Source organism: Trachemys scripta, unplaced genomic scaffold (genome assembly GCF_013100865.1).
Source record: "Trachemys scripta elegans isolate TJP31775 unplaced genomic scaffold, CAS_Tse_1.0 scaffold_123, whole genome shotgun sequence".
NCBI lineage: Eukaryota > Metazoa > Chordata > Testudines > Emydidae > Trachemys > Trachemys scripta.
In genome coordinates, this window is record NW_023260496.1 from 30,031 (window position 1) to 48,193 (window position 18,163).

Genomic DNA, 18,163 nt, shown 5'->3' on the forward strand with positions numbered 1-18,163 from the left:
TGGAGATGGGGGGGTGGAGCTCACTCCTAAGATCCCTCCCCCCACCACTCCCTTTGGGTCCCCTCCCTCTCTCCAGATGGCAGTAAGTGGGGTCAATGGTCAGACAGGAACTGCCTCTGGTGCCCCCCCCTGCCCCAGTCCCCCCGTGCACACAGCACCCACCCCCCACAGCACCCCACCCCCCATGGGGCCAGGCCGGCATAGCCAGGGCGGATGGGACCTTGTGGCCTTTACACCTGTGGGGCTGTGCTGGGGACTGACCACACTCAGCCTGGGGGGCAGGGGGCCCGGAAGGGGGGCAGAGGCAGCTGGAAGTGGGGCTGGGAGCCGATGTATGGGGTGTTTTGTGAGGGGACAGCAAGAGATTCACACTTTGGAGGGTGTCAAACATGTCTCACATGAACCCCCCCCCCCCCATCCCCCCCCCCCCCCCCCCGTGTGCACCCCCTGGGGTCTCCTTGTCCCCACTGCCCCCCCCCCCCCGACACTGCCCCCCATTGTGTCCATCCCCTCCCCCCATTCCTACCACCTTTCCCCGCATGGGAACGTGGTGTTCAATTCACATAGAGCACTGGGACATTAACCCCCCCGTGGGTCCCCCCCCAACACCGCCAGCCCCCACCCTGCTGTGAGTCCCTCTGTCCTGCCCCAATTCACACTGACTCCCCTTGGGGGTCCCCCTCCACTGCTCCTCACACTGACCCCCCAGGCTGCTGTGAGCCCCTCTGTCCCCTTCCCCCAATTCACACCGACCCCCCCCCACGGGTCTTCCTCCTCTGGCTCCCCCACACCGACCCCCCAGCCGCCCCCCTGCTGTGAGTCCCTCTGCCCCCCCCGCAGCGCGAGCCCCGTGTCCGGTCCGGGCAGTGACCGGGCCCCGCACTCACCCCCGGTCTGGTTGTAGCGCCCGCGCAGCGTGTTCAGGTCCACCCGGAACTGGGCCTGCCAGCCCTGTAAGCCCTGCGTCTCCCGCTGCCAGTACTCCGGCCCCTCGCTCCGCGCCATCCACTCCGCGCGTGGCTCCGCGCTGCCCCGCTCGCTGCTGTAGTCCATGAACAGCTGATCGTCCACGTACCCGACTGTGATGAACGGGGGCAGCCCCGGGCCGGGCTCCGACACCCCCGTGAAGAAATAGCGCAGCGAGTGCGGGTCTGGGCCTGGGTCTGCGGGGAGAGGGGGGGTCAGAGCCGGCACCGGGACTCGGGAGCGGCCACGGGGGGGGGGGGGGGGGGGGGGGGGACCGGCGGGGTTTTTTTTTTTTTTTCGGCCCCAGTGCCCCTCCCCACCTCCCTGCTCTCTGTCCCTGGGAGGGAGGCGGGGCCCATCGCCGCGGGACCGAGGGGGCGGGGCTGGCCGCGGGAGGAGGAGGGGGGGAGGGACAGAGAGCAGGGAGGTGGGGAGGGGCACTGGGGCCGGACACTCCCCTGGGAGGAGGGGGCAGCAGGGGAGTGTGAAGAAGGAAAGGGGTGCAGGAAGGGGGCGGGGAGGGGCGAGGGGGATCAGGGCTGGAGGGGGCATGAGGGGGAGGGGAGCAGAGATAGGAGTGGGGGGGACTGCAGGGGGGAGGGGGAACCGGGCAGGAGTAAGGGAAGAGGGGGGAGGTCAGCACAATGCCCCAGGAGCCACCCCCAGGGGAGATGGGGCAGGAGAAGGGCGGGGGCTCCCCCTGGCACAATGTGCTGACTCCCCCCGCCCCCCCCCCCCTCCCGCCGCCCGGGAGGGACCCGTGAGGAGCAGGGCTGCAGGGGGTGTGAGGAGGGGGATGTGCTCATGGGGGGAAGGGCTGGTGGGAGGAGGATGAGGAGGGCATGTTACAGGGGAAGTCAGCACATTGTGCCAGGGGGAGCCCCCAGGGGAGGGTGGAGCAGGACAGGGTGGGGGGAGAGATGCAGGAGCTGAAGCTTGGGGGGGGGGGCTGCGGGGGGGTGTCCAAGCTGCAAGGGGATAGGACCCCCGGCTCTGCACACAATTGATCATTGCTTCACGCTATGGCTGTCCCCCAGGTCCCCAGTAGGGATTGGGCCCCTGTTGCGCCAGGCACTGCCTAAGCCCTGCCCCATGGAGCTCACCGGCTGATGCCCCGTCCCTCGTCGGGTTCACCCCACAGGCTGGGTCAGGGGAAGGAAGGGCTGCAGGTCCCAGACAAAGGGCCTGGTGCTGCAGAGACTGAACCCCCAAGTCCCTTCACCCCGTGAGTGTCCCCCTGACGTCAGACACTGCTCAGGGGAGTTACATGGCTGGGGGTCGGGGCCTGGGGGTCAGGCTGATGCAGTTGTTTGGTCCCACTAGCTCCTCAGCGTGTCGGGGGGCTCAGACCCTGCAGAGTTGCCGTGTGGACCCTCCCTCCCTCCCTCCCACAGCCCCACCGGAGCTTCCCTCCCCTGAGTAATGTTTATACACGGTGTCTGCAGGATCGGGGCCTTGTTCGCTAGTTAGACCAGAGCCCCCCTGCGCTGGGTGCTGGACACGCACCAGGGACAGCCCTGCCCTGGCTTAGCTCTGTCTGGTCTCTCCCAGCTCAGACATAACCGGAGACAGGCTCCCCCTTTTCTTCCCCTCCGCTCCCCCGGCTGCTGATCGCCGTGTCCCCCCGTCAGCACCAGCCACTTTCTCTCTCGCCCCTTTGTTCAGAGCCGAGGGGCCCAATCCAGCGAGCAGGGCTGCTGTTCCTCTCTGGCCGACTAGTTATCCACTCAGTGGAGCAGGAGGACTAGACCCCCCGTCTCCCACCTCCTTGGCGACAGCTCCAACCACGTAACAACAGCCACACTGGGTCAGACCAAAGGCCCATCTAGCCCCGTGTCCTGTCTGCTGACAGTGGCCAATGCCAGGTGCCCCAGAGGGCATGAACAGAACAGGGAATCATCAAGTGATCCAGCCCCTGTCGCCTATTCCCAGCTGCTGGCAAACAGGCCAGGGACACCATCCCCGCGCATCCTGGCTAATAGCCACTGATGGACCAATCCTCCAGGAACTTATCTAGTTCTTTTTTGAACCCTGTTATAGTCTTGGCCTTCACAACATCCTCTGGCAAGGAGTTCCACAGGTTGACTGTGTTCTGTGAAGAAATACTTAAACCTGCTGCCCATTAATTTCATTTGGTGACCCCTAGTTCTTGTGTTATGAGAAGGAGTAAATAACACTATTTATTTTCTTCACACCTGTCATGATGTTATAGACCTCTATCATATTCCCCCTTTGTCATCTCTTTTCCAAGCTGAAAAGTCCCAGTTTTATTAACCTCTCCTCATACGGCAGCTGTTCCATACCCCAATCAGTTTTGTTCCCCTTTTGAGGAACTTTTTCCAATACACCTCTACCCCACTATAATGCTGTCCTTGGGAGCCAAAAAAATCTTACCGCATTATAGGTGAAACTGTGTTATATCGAATTTGCTTTGATCTACTGGAGTGCACAGCCCTCCCCCCCAGCACTGCTTTACCGCGTTATATCAACTTAGTGTTATATCAAGGTAGAGGTGTATATCTTTTTTGAGATGGGCGACCACATCTGCACACAGTATTCAAGATGTAGGCGTGCCGTGGATTTACATAGAGTAAAAAGGATATTTTCTGTCTTATCTATCCCCTTCTTACTGATTCCCAACATTGTTTGTTTTGGCTGCTGCTGCACACTGAGTGGATGTTTTCAGAGAACTCTCCACAATGACTCCAAGATCTCTCTTGAGTGGTAACAGCTAATTCAGACCCCATCATTATATGTATAGTTGTGAGGATGTTTTCCAGCATGCATTACTTTGCATTTATCAACACTGAATTTCATCTGCCATTTTGTTGCCCAGTCACTCAGTTTTGTGAGACCCCTTTGTAACTCTTCATAGTCTGCTTTAGACTTAACTATCTTGAGTAGTTTTGTATCATCTGCAAATTTTGCCACCTCACTGTTTACTCCTTTTTTCAGCTCATTTATGAATATGTTGAATAGGACTGGGCCCCGTGCAGACCCTTGAGGGACACCACTATTTACCTCTCTCCAGTCTGAAAACTGACTGTTTATTCCTTCCCTTTGTTTCCTCTTTTAACCAGTTACTGATCCATGAGAGGACCTTCCCCTCTTATCTCATGACAGCTTAAGAGCCCTTGGGGAGGAACCTTCTCAAGGGCTTTCTGAAAATCTAAGTACACTATATCCACTGGATCACATTGGTCCACATGCTTGTTGACCCCCTCAAAGAATTCTAGATGATTAGTGAGGCATGATTTCCTTTTACAAAAACCATGTTGACTCTTCCCCCAACAAATTGTGTTCAGCTATGTGTCTGATAATTCTGTTCTTTACTATAGTTTCAACCAATTTGCCTGGTACTGAAGTCAGGCTTACAGGCCTGTAATTGCCAGGATCATCTCTGGAGCCTTTTTAAAAACTTGGCATCACATGGGGGGGGGGGGGGGGGATAGTTCAGTGGTTTGAGCATAGGCCTGCTAAACCCAGGGTTGTGAGTTCAATCCTTAAGGGGGCCACTTAAGGATCTGGGGCAAAATCAGTACTTGGTCCTGCTAGTGAAGGCAGGGGGCTGGACTTGATGACCTTTCAAGGTCCCTTCCAGTTCTAGGAGATAGGATATCTCCATTAATTTATTAGCTATCCTCCAGTCATGTGGTACAAAAGCAGATTTAAAGGACAGGCTACATGCCACAGTTAATAGTTCTGCAATTTAATATTTGAGTTCCTCAAGAACTCTTGGGTGATACCAGCTGGTCCCAGTGACTGATTACTGTTTAATCAATTTGTTCCAAAGCCTCCTCTAATGACTCCTCAATCTGGGACAGTTCCTCAGATGTGTCACCTAAAAAGAATGGCTCAGGTTTGGGAATCTCCTCCCCATCCTTGGCCATGAAGACCGAGGCAAAGAATTCATTTAGTTTCTCTGCAATAACCTTATCATCCACGAGTGCTCCTTTAGCACCTCCATCGTCCAGTGGCCCCATTGGCTGTTTAGCAGGCTTCCTGCTTCTGATGAACTTACATTTTTTGCTATTACTCGTTGGCTAGCTGTTCTTCAAATTTGTTTTTGGGCTTCCTAATTACATTTGCACACTTCACTTAGCAGAATTTATGCTCCTTTCTATTTTCTTCAATAGGATTTAACTTCTACTTTCTAAAGGATGCCTTTTTGTCACTCACTGCTTCTTACACTTTGTTGTTTAGCCAGGGTGGCACTTTTTTGGTTCTCTTAAATGTTTACCCCAAATTAAAAAACATAGTAAGTTGAGCCTCTATTACAGCATCTTTAAAAAGTTTCCATGCAGCTTTCAGGGATTTCACTTTTGGGACTGTACCTTTTAATTTCTGTTTAATGAGCTTCCTCATTTTTGTGTAGTTCCCCTTTCTGTAATTAAATGCGCCTGTGGTGGCTGCTGGGGTGTTTTCCTCGCCACAGGGATGTTTAATTATATTATGGTCACTATTACCAAGCGGTCCAGCTATATTCACCTCTCGGACCCGATCCTGTGCTCCACTTAGGACTAAATCAAGAATTGCCTCTCCCCTGGTGGGTTCCAGGACTAGCTGCTCCAAGAAGCAGTCATTTAAGGCGTCAAGAAACAATCTCTGCGTCCCATCCTGAGGTGACATGGATCTAGTCAATATGGGGATAGTTGAAATCCCCCATTATTGAGTTTTTTTAAATTTTATAGCTTCTCTAATCTCCCTGAGCATTTCACAGTCACTATTCACCATCCTGGTCAGTAATCAGGGTGGATTAAAAAAAAAAAAAAAATCAATGATTTAAAAAAATATCAGATTTTTTTATTTAAATCCGATTTTTTTTGATAAAATGCTTTGAGGAAAACCTCTCTCATTATAGCTCAAAGATCTCTCATCACAGAATAGGGATTATAAATTCTAATTCTATAGTATGAGACAATATATTCATGTCATGTTTAAGAAAAGTTTTGTAAATGAGTTCCAATAGTTCATGGATTAGGGACCCAATTTTATGGGATTCCAGGGGCTTCTGTATAGATTATTTAGGTTAATCTTTCTATCTACCCAATGCTCAGTCTGGAAGATACCATCAGAGATGCTTAATTTTGCAGTTCTCAAACTGTGGATTTGTGTCTCCAGAGATAACATGCTTGTTAACAGCAAAAAAATGTTTAATAAATAAATATAGAGAGAGGCGAGAAATAACAGACCTCAACCCTATTGTCCCACTGCAAATTTGTGTACACAGAATCAATCCCTTACCTCTCTCTAAAAGTGCAAAGTTTCAAAAAGTTCAATGAACAGAAGATTGTTGGGGGCAGAATAGATCTGGACAAGGAGAAGAAGTCTGGAGATAAATGTGAGAAGGGAGGGACAGGCAGTAGAAACAAACGTGAAACTGTTTGAGCAGCATATTCCAGAAGTCTTGAGGTCTTTCTGAGCGTAGCCTTCATTGATTTGAGACCTACCCATACCAGTCTCTCACTAGAAGGGAAAACCTATAATGGCAGCAGGCTGTAAAAAAGACCCAGTTTGGGAATATTTTAATGACGTTCCTTTACCTGTGGGTAAGAGAGGCATGCGTGCAAAATGCGAACAGCGCAAAGAAGAAATGCAAAGCCTGGTTGCCCAAATGAAACAACATCATGAGAAGTGTTCCTTCTCAGGAGGAAGCTGCCTTGAAGATGATGAAAGGATCATGTCTGAACATGCGGGATCTTCAGGTTGGTAAACTTTTTTATCACATACTTTATCATTTTAGATGCAGTAATGATAAAAAATAAATAGCTGAAATGGGCAGATCTTCCTTTTACAATTTCACCTTTGAAGTAGTACAGAGTGAGTAATACTAAGTGAGCAGTATGGTAATAATGAAATAACCGCATTGACTTATCACATTGACTTATTTTGTTTAGGAGAATCCATTCTCAACATACAGGATTCGGAAGACTATCCACCTGCAAGATCACCATCATTTTCTACAGTTTCAGAGTTATCTGCCAATGATAGTGTTTCAGTCACATGATGTATGTCACAGAGCCACAGTATAAAACCTGTAGCAAAAAGGGAAAAAAAAAAAATCTCTATCATCCAGAAACAACCATAGATTAGTATCAGAGGGGTAGCTGTGTTAGTCTGGATCTGTAAAAGCAGCAAAGAGTCCTGTGGCACCTTATAGACTAACAGACGTATAGGAGCATGAGCTTGCGTGGGTGAATACCCACTTGCATACTGACATGCATCCGAAGAAGTGGGTATTCACCCATGAAAGCTCATGCTCCTATACGTCTGTTAGTTTATAAGGTGCCACAGGACTCTCTGCGACCATAGGTAAATTTGTGATAAGAACCAGCAGATTACAAAAAGAGGTAATTAATGAAAAAATTGCCTGGTTTGTTTATGCAAACAACTCTCCTTTCCCGTAGGATTGAGACCCCTCACTTTATTAACATGGTTCAGTCATTAAGACCAGGATACTGGCCACCCACCACAGCAGATGTCGCAGACAAATTGCTGGATAAAGTGTATGAAAGAGAAATTGAGCGGTGTGCAAAAGGTCTAGAGGGTGAAATTGTTAACCTGAGTCTTGATGGGTGGAGCAAAGTCCACAATGATCCTGTTGTATGTGCTTGTGTGACAACAGAAGAAGGGAATGTCTTCCTTACAGAAACAATTGATCCAGCAGGAAATGTGCACACAGCAGAATATTTACAAGTAGCAGCAGTAAAAGCTATAACAAACTGAAAAAAAGTTCAAATGTCTAGTACACAGCTTGGTCACAGACAATGCTGCAAATGTATCCAAGATGAGAAGAAATTTGGAAGAGTCCCAAGCTAATAACATACAGTTGCAGTGCTCATTTGATGCACCTCCTAGCCAAAGACTTCAGCTTTCCAGAAATAAAGGCTAATGTTGTTGAAATTGCAAAATACTTCCATAAACAACCACTTTGCAGCAGCTGCTCTGAAAAAAGTGGGAGGAACCAAGCGACTCTCCCACCAGACGTGCGATGGACTCAGTAGTGGACTGTTTTGAGCACTATATCAAGAACTGGCCTAATCTGATGACAGTTTGTGAACAAAATTGTGAAGAAATAGATGGCTCTGTCACAGCCAAAGTTCTCAACATCGGGCTTCAGAGAAATGTTGACTACATGCTGAGTACCCTGAAGCCGGTTTCTGTCGCCTTGAACAAAATGCAGGGAAATAGCTGTTTTATTGCTGATGCTGTTGAAATCTGGAAGGAACTGAGTGAGATCTTAAAGAGAGAACTATGTAATGACAGAGTTACATTACAAGCATTAAAAAAACAAATGGGACAAGCACTATCTCCAGCTCATTTTCTTACAAATATTCTCAATACTTGGTACCAGGGTCAAACCTTAACTGCTGAAGAAGAGGAGTTGGCTATGACATGGACATCCAGCAATCATCCCTCCAGAATGCCACCTATAATAAACTTCAGAGCTAAGGGTGAACCATTCAAGAAATAGATGTTTGCTGATGATGTTTTAAAGAAAGTCGCACCAGTGAACTGGTGGAAGTCACTTAAGCACTTGGATTCAGAGACTGTTGAAGTGATAATCTCACTTGTAACAGCAGTAGCTTCTTCTGCTGGTGTAGAAAGAATATTTTCTTCCTTTGGACTAATTCATTCCAAACTGAGAAATCGTTTGGGCCCTGAAAAAGCAGGAAAGCTTGTGTTTCTTTTCCAGATTATGAACAAAGAGGAAAATGAAAGTGCAGACGACGGAGTTAGCTACAGAAGACAAATATTTTAAAATTTCTCATGTTGACCTGGCTGACAGTCCATTTAATTTTTGTTGTGTTTTTTTTTTTTTAAATTTCATTTAATTATTTTAGTTAAAAACAATTTTAAAAAACTTGAATAATTAAATTTAACAAAACAACTATTATACATGTTTGCTGTTGAAGAAAAAAATCCAGAATACATAATGTTGTTGTTTTAGTTAAATAAATCAATTTAATGTCTGTCTGGTGATGTTCTCCTCCCAATACAGCCTGGCAAGAAAATCTTCCAAATATTAATGATTAACCTGTTGAGTTGGAGAAATTTATGAAGTCACTGGGAGGTGAATTATGTGCTTCAATTATCTTTGGTAAATGAAATAACCAAACAATCATTCATTTTCTGATATAGCTGTAAAACTAATCTGAAAAGTTCTCAAAATAAATCACTTTAAAAATGTATAGTGTGTACCTTCTAAAAATGAAACTGACATCTAGCTCTGAGTTGTGAAGAATATGTATTAAGGTTATAACAATCAACAAGAATGCACTTTTATTTAGAGTCTTCCTGACTAGTAATTTAAATCATGATTTAAATCAAATCCACTCTATCGGTAATAGATCCCTACTGCTATATTCTTATTATTCAAGCATGAATTACTATCCATAGAGATTCTATGGGACAGTTTGGTTCATGTAAGATTTTTACTTCATTTGAAGCTACACTTTCTTTCACATCTAGTGCTACTCCCCCACCGGCACGACCTGTTCTGATATATTTTGTACCCTGGTATTACTGTGTCCCATTGATTATCCTCATTCCACCAAGTTTCTGTGATGCCTGTTGTATCAATATCCTCATTTAATACGAGGCACTCTAGTTCACCCAGCTTAGTATTTAGACTTCTAGCATTGGTATATAAGCACTTTAAAAAATTGTCACTTTTTAGTTGTCTCCCATTACGTGAGGTCATTGAATGGGACTCTTTCATTTGACTGTTTCTCACCAGATCCTACCCGTATTTTGTCATCTTCCACCTTCTCCTCCTCACTAGGACATTGAAAATTTCCATTAAAAGATCCTCCCCTAAGGGAGGTTTCTGTTCGAACCACGTGCTCCTCCGCACCTTTCAGCTTTCCCCCAGCCCTTAGTTTAAAAACTGCTCTATGACCTTTTTCACATTAAGTGCCAGCAATCTGGTTCCATTTTGGAATAGGTGGAGCCCATCCTTCCTGTATAGGCTCCCCCTTTCTCAAAAGTTTCCCCAGTTCCTAATAAATCTAAACCCCTACTCCCTACACCATCACCTCATCCACGCATTGAGACCCTGCAGTTTTGCCTGTCTAACTGGCCTTGCGCATGGAACTGTGAGCATCTTGGAGAATGCTACCATGGAGGTCCTGGACTTCAATCTGTTACCTAGCAGCCTAAATTTGGCCTCCAGGACCTCTCTCCTACCCTTCCCTAAGTCACTGGTACCTACATGTACCACGACCACCGGCTCCTCCCCAGCACTACACACAAGTCTGTCTAGATGCCTCGAGAGATCCACAACCTTCGCACCAGGCAGGCAAGTCACCATACGGTTCTCCCGGTCATCGCAAACCCAGCTATGTTTCTAATGATAAAATCTCCCATTACTAACACCTGTGGCCAGGGCCGGCTTTAGGAAGTGCGGGGCCCGATTCAAACAGTTTTGACGGGGCCCCGGCAGGGATGACTGGAAAAAAAAAAAAAACGTAAAAAACCACGTGGGGCTTGTACTCACCGGGCGGCACTCCTAGTCTTCGGCGGTGGGTCCTTCACTCGCTCCGGGTCTTTGGTGGCACTGAAGGACCTGCTGCCGAAGTGCTGCCGAAGACCCAGAGCGAGTGAAGGACCTGCCGCTGAAGTGCCGCCGAAGACCCGGAGCGCTGCCGGGTGAGTAAAAATTAACAAGGAGCCTCTAGCCAGGAAAGGGATTCTCGGCCACTTGCCCCCACCCCGGTGGCCCTGCCACTGGGCGCGGGGCCCTCTTAGGCGCGGGGCCCGATTCGGAGGAATTGGTGGAATTGGCCTAAAGCCGGCCCTGCCTGTGGCTTCCTAGTAACTGGAGTTCCCTCCCCTGGAGAAGTGCCCTCAGTGCGAGAGGACACCACGGCAGCTTCTCCCCTATCCTTCATTCTCTGGCCCCTCCGTCCCGATGCAAGGTCAGCGCTGCCAGCCCCCACCCTGGCTCACCCCCAACATCCGCTTCCTCCATTCCTGTCTCCCAGTGCAGAGCGTCTCTGGCAGAAATCTCACGGCTAGGCTGACGTCCTCCACTACAGATTCGTTCTCTCCTCCCTCAGTTCTGCCATTTCCCTTGCTATACACCTCGACTTCTCCAGCCTCGCTGGATCCCCCGCCCACAGTCCCAGCTGCCTCTTCTCCACCTTCGTCTCCCCCTCAAACCGTCCCCACCTCCTGCCCCCACTGCGCTCTGCACAACATCTCTTCCCAGAAAAATTTACACAATTAAACCCTCCCCTCAGCTCACCTCCACTTCCCACCCTACAAGTTCTGCCTCCTTCTCCCTCCTCGCAGATTTAGATGGTTCTCATCTGCTCTCCTCTGACCCCATCCCATCTCCTGATCTCCTGACCGCACTCCCCTCCAGCTCTTCCCCCTCACAACACAAACACACGTTAGTGTCTTCCATCATAAAGACCCTGGACTCCATTTAGCTCTCCAACGACCTCCCCCTCTCCCTTTCATCTCTCAGCTCAATGAACGTGCGTCTGCAATCACTGTCTGGAGTTCCTGTCTCCAGTTCCATCCTAGACCCGCCCCACTCCGGTTTCCACCCCTTGCACTCCACGGAAATCGCTCCTGCCAAATCTGTAATGACTCTTCGTAGCTAACACTCGCACTCAGTGCTCCATCCTCACCCTCCCTGGCCTGCCAGCCGCCTCTGACACCAATCACCAGGCTAACCTAGAAATCTTGTCCTCCTTGGCTTCCTTAGCGCCGTCCCCTCCTGGGTCTCCTCCTACCCCTCTAACCACTCTACCTCCGTTCTCAATCACTGTGGACAATGCCAGCATCCTGCCCATCACTCCGGCCCAGAACCTGGGCAACATCTTGGACTCACACCTCTCTCTAGGTCCTCGCATCCAGGTTATGTCTAAATCTTGCTCATTCGTTCTGCAGAACATCTCTAAGATACGTCCCTTCCTATCCACCCCCACAGCTAAAACGCTCGTCCAGGCGCTCAGCGTCTCGTGTCTCGACTGCTGCAATAGCCTTTTCTCTGGCCTAGACAGACGCAGTCTGACCCTGCTGAGGTCCATTCAGAACATGCTGAAAAGATCATTTTTCTAGCTGGTTGATCGATGTCACCTCTCTTTGCATCCCACCACTAGCTCCTCCATCACATCAAGCAGACTGTCTTCAACTGGGAGGCCCTTTGCAGTCTATCCCCACCCTCTCTCTCATTTGCTATCGAAACATCACCCCTCACCTTCGATCGGCCCATGATCCCAGCCTCCATCAGCAACTTGTTATATTTGCAAACAAGCCCCTTTGTCCTGTGTCCCACGCTGCCCCTCACGCCTGTGAGGAGCTCCCCATAAACATCCGGAAAACGACCTCGTTACCCTGCAAACCCTCCTCAACGCTCTCCTCTGCCAGGTGCCTAAAAACCAGGTAACGGTTGGGCCACTGGTGTGTCGAGCCCACAGCTGTCAGACTGGCCAGTGCTATCCCCTTGTTCCCTAGTAGTTCCCCACTGGTCTATATTCATCTCTGGTCTCAGACGGGACAGTGTGTATTCAGTGTCTGTACAGCACCCAGCACAACAGGGGCGGGACCAGGACTGAGGTTCCTGGGCACAAGACAATCACAAATAACGATGACGGCAGGGCAGGGAGCTTTACTTTTAAATTGACTTATTTTCCCCATTAGAAAGGCCCGTTCTATTGACCCTGTTTTTCCTGAAAAACCCCGTGGGCAGTTGGAGAATTGGAGGGGAGGACGTGAAACCCGAGAGGGGAAGGAATTATTATTTCAGGTTGTGGTAGCACAGATTGGCTTTAATCATGCTTGGGCTCCACTGTACGGGGCGTTATCCAGACACAGCACGTGACAGTCCCTGCCCCAAGCAGCTCACGCTCTGAGGCCGGCTCTACACGTGGTTTTCGTTCTGATTTAACTATTTCAGTTGGGGATGAGGTTTATTTGTTTCTTTTTACCGAAATAGTTAAATCAGCACAACCCCTCGTGTGAGTGCAGTTACACCGGTACAGCCGGGCTTTACACAACCCCTCGTGCGAGTGCAGTTACACCCGCACAGCCAGGCTTTACACAACCCCTCGTGCGAGTGCAGTTACACCGGTATAGCCGGGCTTTACGCCAGCACAGCTTATTGCTGTAAATGTTGGGGAATCGTCTGCACCAGTGTAACTGTGGCCACACTGAGTGGTTGTACTGACTGAACTATGATGGTTTCAAACGGTGTGAAAAAGGTACAAACAATGCGTGTAGACCAGTCCTAAAAAGTTTATTCCAACTCTTTAAACTTTGTGAACACCTTGGTCTTGACTACACACAAATTTACAGTACTAGTCTAAATTAAGGTGTCAGTTAAAATTGATTTAAGTTAAACCAGTCCAAAAGGCTGTGTGGACACACCTATTCCAGTTTAAGAGTGGCTTTTTTCAGTTTAGCTGAACTTGGTTGGGCCTTGTCCACAGGGAGGTCACACCAGAATAATTACATGTAAACTGGTGCAAAGCCCCAGGTAGACACTCTTAGTCTGATATAAGAGCAGCTTTTTTCAGTTAAGCCACTATTATACCAAAATAAGGTGGTCCACAATCGGGTATGCACTGATTTATCTAAACCAGTTTAAAGTTTGACGTGTAGCAAAGGTCCTACTTGACCAAAGCACCTGTCAAGCAGTAGGAAGAAAAGCTGTCCTCGGTGAAAATTCAACACCCTATGGCCCTTCAGCTGAGGACTGAGAATTCCCACCCCAGGTCTCTGGTGCTCCAAGGACACCTCCAGCGAAACAGGGCAGACGAGAGCTAGAATAAAACAAGCAGGGGAAGAACCCTTTTGGGCCTTCGCTATTCATTAGGAAGCAGCAGAAATGGACACAAACATTATTTCCCCCTTGTCAGGTCACCTTTGTCACTCAGGGATGTGAAAACAAAAAAACCCACCCCCTGAATGACGAAAGTTTTAATGGTGAAAAGTGCCAGTGTGGGCAGTGCTTCGTTAGGGGGAAGTTGCTCTCCTGCCGACGAAGCTACTGCCCTCGTTGGGGGTAGTTTTCTTTTGTCGTCAGGAGAGCTCTCCCCTGGCACCAGAGAGCGACTACTCTGCATGCCTTAGAACAGCATGGCTGTGCCGCTGTACGGTGTGCCTAGGGTGACCAGACAGCAAGTGTGAAAAATCAGGACAGGGGGTGGGGGGTAATAGGCGCCTATATAAGACAAAGCCTTGAATATTGGGACTGTCCCTATAAAATCAGGACCTCTGGTCACCCTAGGAGTGCTGTGTAGACAGAGCTTCAGTGAGCAGGGCCTGGCCAGGCATGAATGGGAGCTGGTGCTGGATTCAACATCATTAAACAAAGTCAGACACACCCTGATCCTCACTAACATCCTTCTCTGCGCACCCCAGCCCTGCAGGCCCCAGGCCAAAGCTCTGTGCAGCTGGAGTTACACCAGTGCTGGCTGTGACCCCCGAGGGCCTCCTGTCTCTTTGCTCCAGGGGCACCCAAAGCACAGATCCCCCCCCCCTTCCATTCCCGGCCCCTAATGTTACTCGCCCCCATGGGGCCAGGCTGCACGGGGGCCTAACCCTGGTTACATCAAACCAGCCTGGCACTGAGTGACGCGAGGGCAACAACGCACCTGAAACCACTTCACACAAAACCCCAAACCCACCCCACAGCCTCACCCAGCTGGCTACGGGCTGCAGAGTTCCCCAGGTCTGAACTGCTGCCGCCTGGGGAACTCTGGGGCCAGGCTCGGGCCATGGGAGAGTCACGTCCACAACAGGAAAACCACAATGTGCCCCTGCCCCTCTCCCCACACCCCCCATGGGGATCCCGAAGCGCCTACCCAGCAATCCCAGGAGATCCCAACAGCACAAAGGTAGCCGCTGGCCTGTGCTCTGCAACGGGCGCTCGCCCCCAAACCGAGCCCTGCTTAACACACAGATCCTGGGGCGGCTGGCCTGGTGCGGACACAGCTCAGCCTCGGCTGCACCTAGCCAGGGCCAAGCCCCCTCGGGGGGTCTGGACACGGGTTAAACCAGTGCCAAGAACCTGCCGGGAGCCACTTAGGGGCGGAGAGTCCGAGGAGCCTTTTCCTCCCCAACCCCCACATCACTCTTGTCGTGGGGGGGGGGGGGCAGGGTGTGAATTTACTCCCTTGTGACTAAGGGCCTGGGATCTGCAGACAAGTATGGGGGGGGGGGAGCCCCATCCTGCCCCGAGCCCCAGGAACAACCCAGCCTGGGCAGCGCCTGGCGCGGGGATCCCCACAGCCCCGGGGCCGGGCGGGCAGCGGGGACCTGCCGGCCACAGCGGGACCCCAGACCCCAAAGCCTGTTAGTCATTAATCGGCATTATTATTAGTATTATCAGGCTGGGCTGGTCTCTGGAGTTGGGACCTTGACCAAGAAATGTGACCCCCGACCAAACAGAACTGACCCCCCCCCCGCCTGTGAGCCCCACGGGCCGCTCGGGGTGCGCAGCGCCGAGCACAGCGGGGCCACGAGCCTGGCCGGGCGCGAACACGCGACACGCCCAGAACCAGGCCCCGCCGAGGGCGGTGAGTCCCGGCCCGGCACCGACCGGACCCCTCGGCTCCGGTCCGACAACCCCCGAGCTCCGGTCGAACCGCGGAGCCCAGAACTGCTGAGACCCCCCCGCCCCCCCCGCCCCCCCCCCCCCCCCGGTACTCACTGGCGTAGCCCCCCTGGATGGCCGCAGCCCCCAGCAGCAAGAGCAGGGGCAGCATCGCCGCCGGTCCGTGTCCCGGTCTCTGTCCTACAGGAATCGGCCCCTTTCCCGCACCGGCCCCGCACCGACCCGCCGCCAGCTGCGCTGTGAGCCCGGCCCCCGCTGCCCGCTACTTATACCGCGCACCGCCCGCCCGCACGGATTGGCCGAGAGGGGAACGTGCCCGCCAATAGCCGCGCGCAGACCCGCCGCGTCACCGGTCGCTGGGCAGGACCCGGCCGGGCAGGTTGGACCCGGGAAAGTGAAAGTCGGAGCAAGGATGAGCGCAGCGGGGATCCCCGGGCAGCGCCCCGCCCCCACCCCGAGGCCCCGCCCACTGGGCAGTGCACCCCGCGCAGCGCCCCGCCCCCAACCCCGAGGCCCCGCCCACTGGCAAGTGCACCCCGGGCAGCACTCTGGACCCACCCTCTCTCTGCCTTTTCCAGCCTGCAGGGCGCTCTTGGGTCAGGACTTCAAACTTTTCTCCACAACGGCAAGGGCTGGAAACGTCCCTTTGACTAACGCCGGCTGAGAGTCTCCCCCACTCACGTGACTCCAGGAGCTGGGGCTTTACGGAAACACCAATGATAGCGAGACCCACACTAGAGTCATGAGAGGGGGCAGCCCTGGCAGGGGGATGCTGGCACCCGCCTGGGAACCTCCAGAGCCCGGCCTTGGCCTTGCTACGGTCGCTGGGCAGGAGTTTGGCCCAGCTGAGAACTTGGCCCCAGGGCTTCAGTTACCAGAACAGCAATTAACTAACAACCAATTAATTCTCTGCCCATCGCCAGCACCTCCTCTGGAGATTTTTTTTTCTTTCTATTTATTCTAAGGCCAGACGGCACCGTTGGCTCATCTCGTCTGACCTCCTGCAGCACCCAGGCCGGAGAACATCCAGGTACCTCGGTCTGGAGCCCAAGAACGTGTCTGTCACGCTGGGAACTTCAGGCACTTTATTAATGTAATGAATTAAACACCACAACCCCCCTTTGCGGTGAGTGACAACACAACAATCCCCAGCGCGTCTAGACCATTACTGTCCCCATTTCATGGGTGGGGAGAGGCACAAAGATGACCTCATCATCATCTGGACCCATTGAAAAGAAGCCCTTGAAGAATTCCACCATGATTTCAACAATTTCCGTCCCACCATCAACGTCAGCCTGGACCAGTCCACACAAGAGATCCACTTCCTGGACACTACTGTGCTAATAAGCGATGGTCACATAAACACCACCCTATACCGGAAACCTACTGACCGCTATACGTACCTACATGCCTCCAGCTTCCATCCAGACCATACCACACGATCCATTGTCTACAGTCAAGCTCTAAGATATAACCGCGTTTGCTCCAACCCCTCAGACAGAGACAAACACCTACAAGATCTCTATCAAGCATTCTTAAAACTACAATACCCACCTGCTGAAGTGAAGAAACAGATTGACAGAGCCAGACGAGTACCCAGAAGTCACCTACTCCAGGTCAGGCCCAACAAAGAAGGTAACAGAACACCACTAGCCGTCACCTTCAGCCCCCAACTAAAACCTCTCCAGCGCATCATCAAGGATCTACAACCTATCCTGAAGGACGATCCCTCACTCTCACAGACCTTGGGAGACAGGCCAGTCCTCGCTTACAGACAACCCCCCAACCTGAAGCAAATACTCACCAGCAACCGCACACCATACAACATAAACACTGACCCAGGAACCTATCCTTGCAACAAAGCCCGATGCCAACTCTGTCCACATATCTATTCAGGGGACACCATCATAGGACCTAATCATATCAGCCATACCATCAGGGGCTCGTTCACCTGCACATCTACCAATGTGATATATGCCATCATGTGCCAGCAATGCCCCTCTGCCATGTACATTGGCCAAACCGGACAGTCTCTACGCAAAAGAATAAATGGACACAAATCAGACATCAAGAATTATAACATTCAAAAACCAGTCGGCGAACACTTCAACCTCCCTGGTCACTCAATTACAGACCTAAAAATCACAATTCTCCAACAAAAAACTTCAAAAACAGACTCCAACGAGAGACTGCTGAATTGGAATTAATTTGGAAACTAGACACCATTAAATTAGGTTTGAATAAAGACTGGGAGTGGATGGCTCATTACACAAAGTAAAAACTATTTCCCCAGGCTAATTTTCCCCCCTACTGTTACTCACACCTTCTTGTCAACTGGGCCATCCTGATTATCACTACAAAAGTTTTTTTTCTCCTGCTGATAATAGCCCACCTTAATTGATTACGCTCGTTACAGTTGGTATGGCAACACCCATTTTTTCATGTCCTCTGTCTATATATATCTTCCTACTGCATTTTCCACTGCATGCATCGGATGAAGTGGGCTGTAGGCCACGAAAGCTTATGCTCAAATAAATGTGTTAGTCTCTAAGGTGCCACAAGTACTCCTGTTCTTTTTACAAAGAGGAAAGTGACGGATTTGCTATGTGACAACAGCAAAGATGG

At 51.0% G+C, this 18,163-nt stretch overlaps 1 protein-coding gene across 1 annotated transcript in view; it reads right to left on the reverse strand.

Annotated features, from left to right (window-relative positions):
- Positions 1 to 15,791, reverse strand: part of LOC117870273 (H-2 class I histocompatibility antigen, Q9 alpha chain-like) — a 40,946-nt gene extending 25,155 nt beyond the window's left edge. The window contains exons 1-2 of the mRNA XM_034757363.1: positions 15,635 to 15,791; positions 888 to 1,163 (exon numbers count right to left, since the gene is read on the reverse strand). Of these exons, the coding sequence (XP_034613254.1) occupies positions 888 to 1,163; positions 15,635 to 15,689 (331 nt within the window). The 5' untranslated portion in view covers positions 15,690 to 15,791. The remainder of the gene's footprint in view (positions 1 to 887; positions 1,164 to 15,634) is intronic.
- Between the last annotated feature and the right edge of the window lie 2,372 nt (positions 15,792 to 18,163).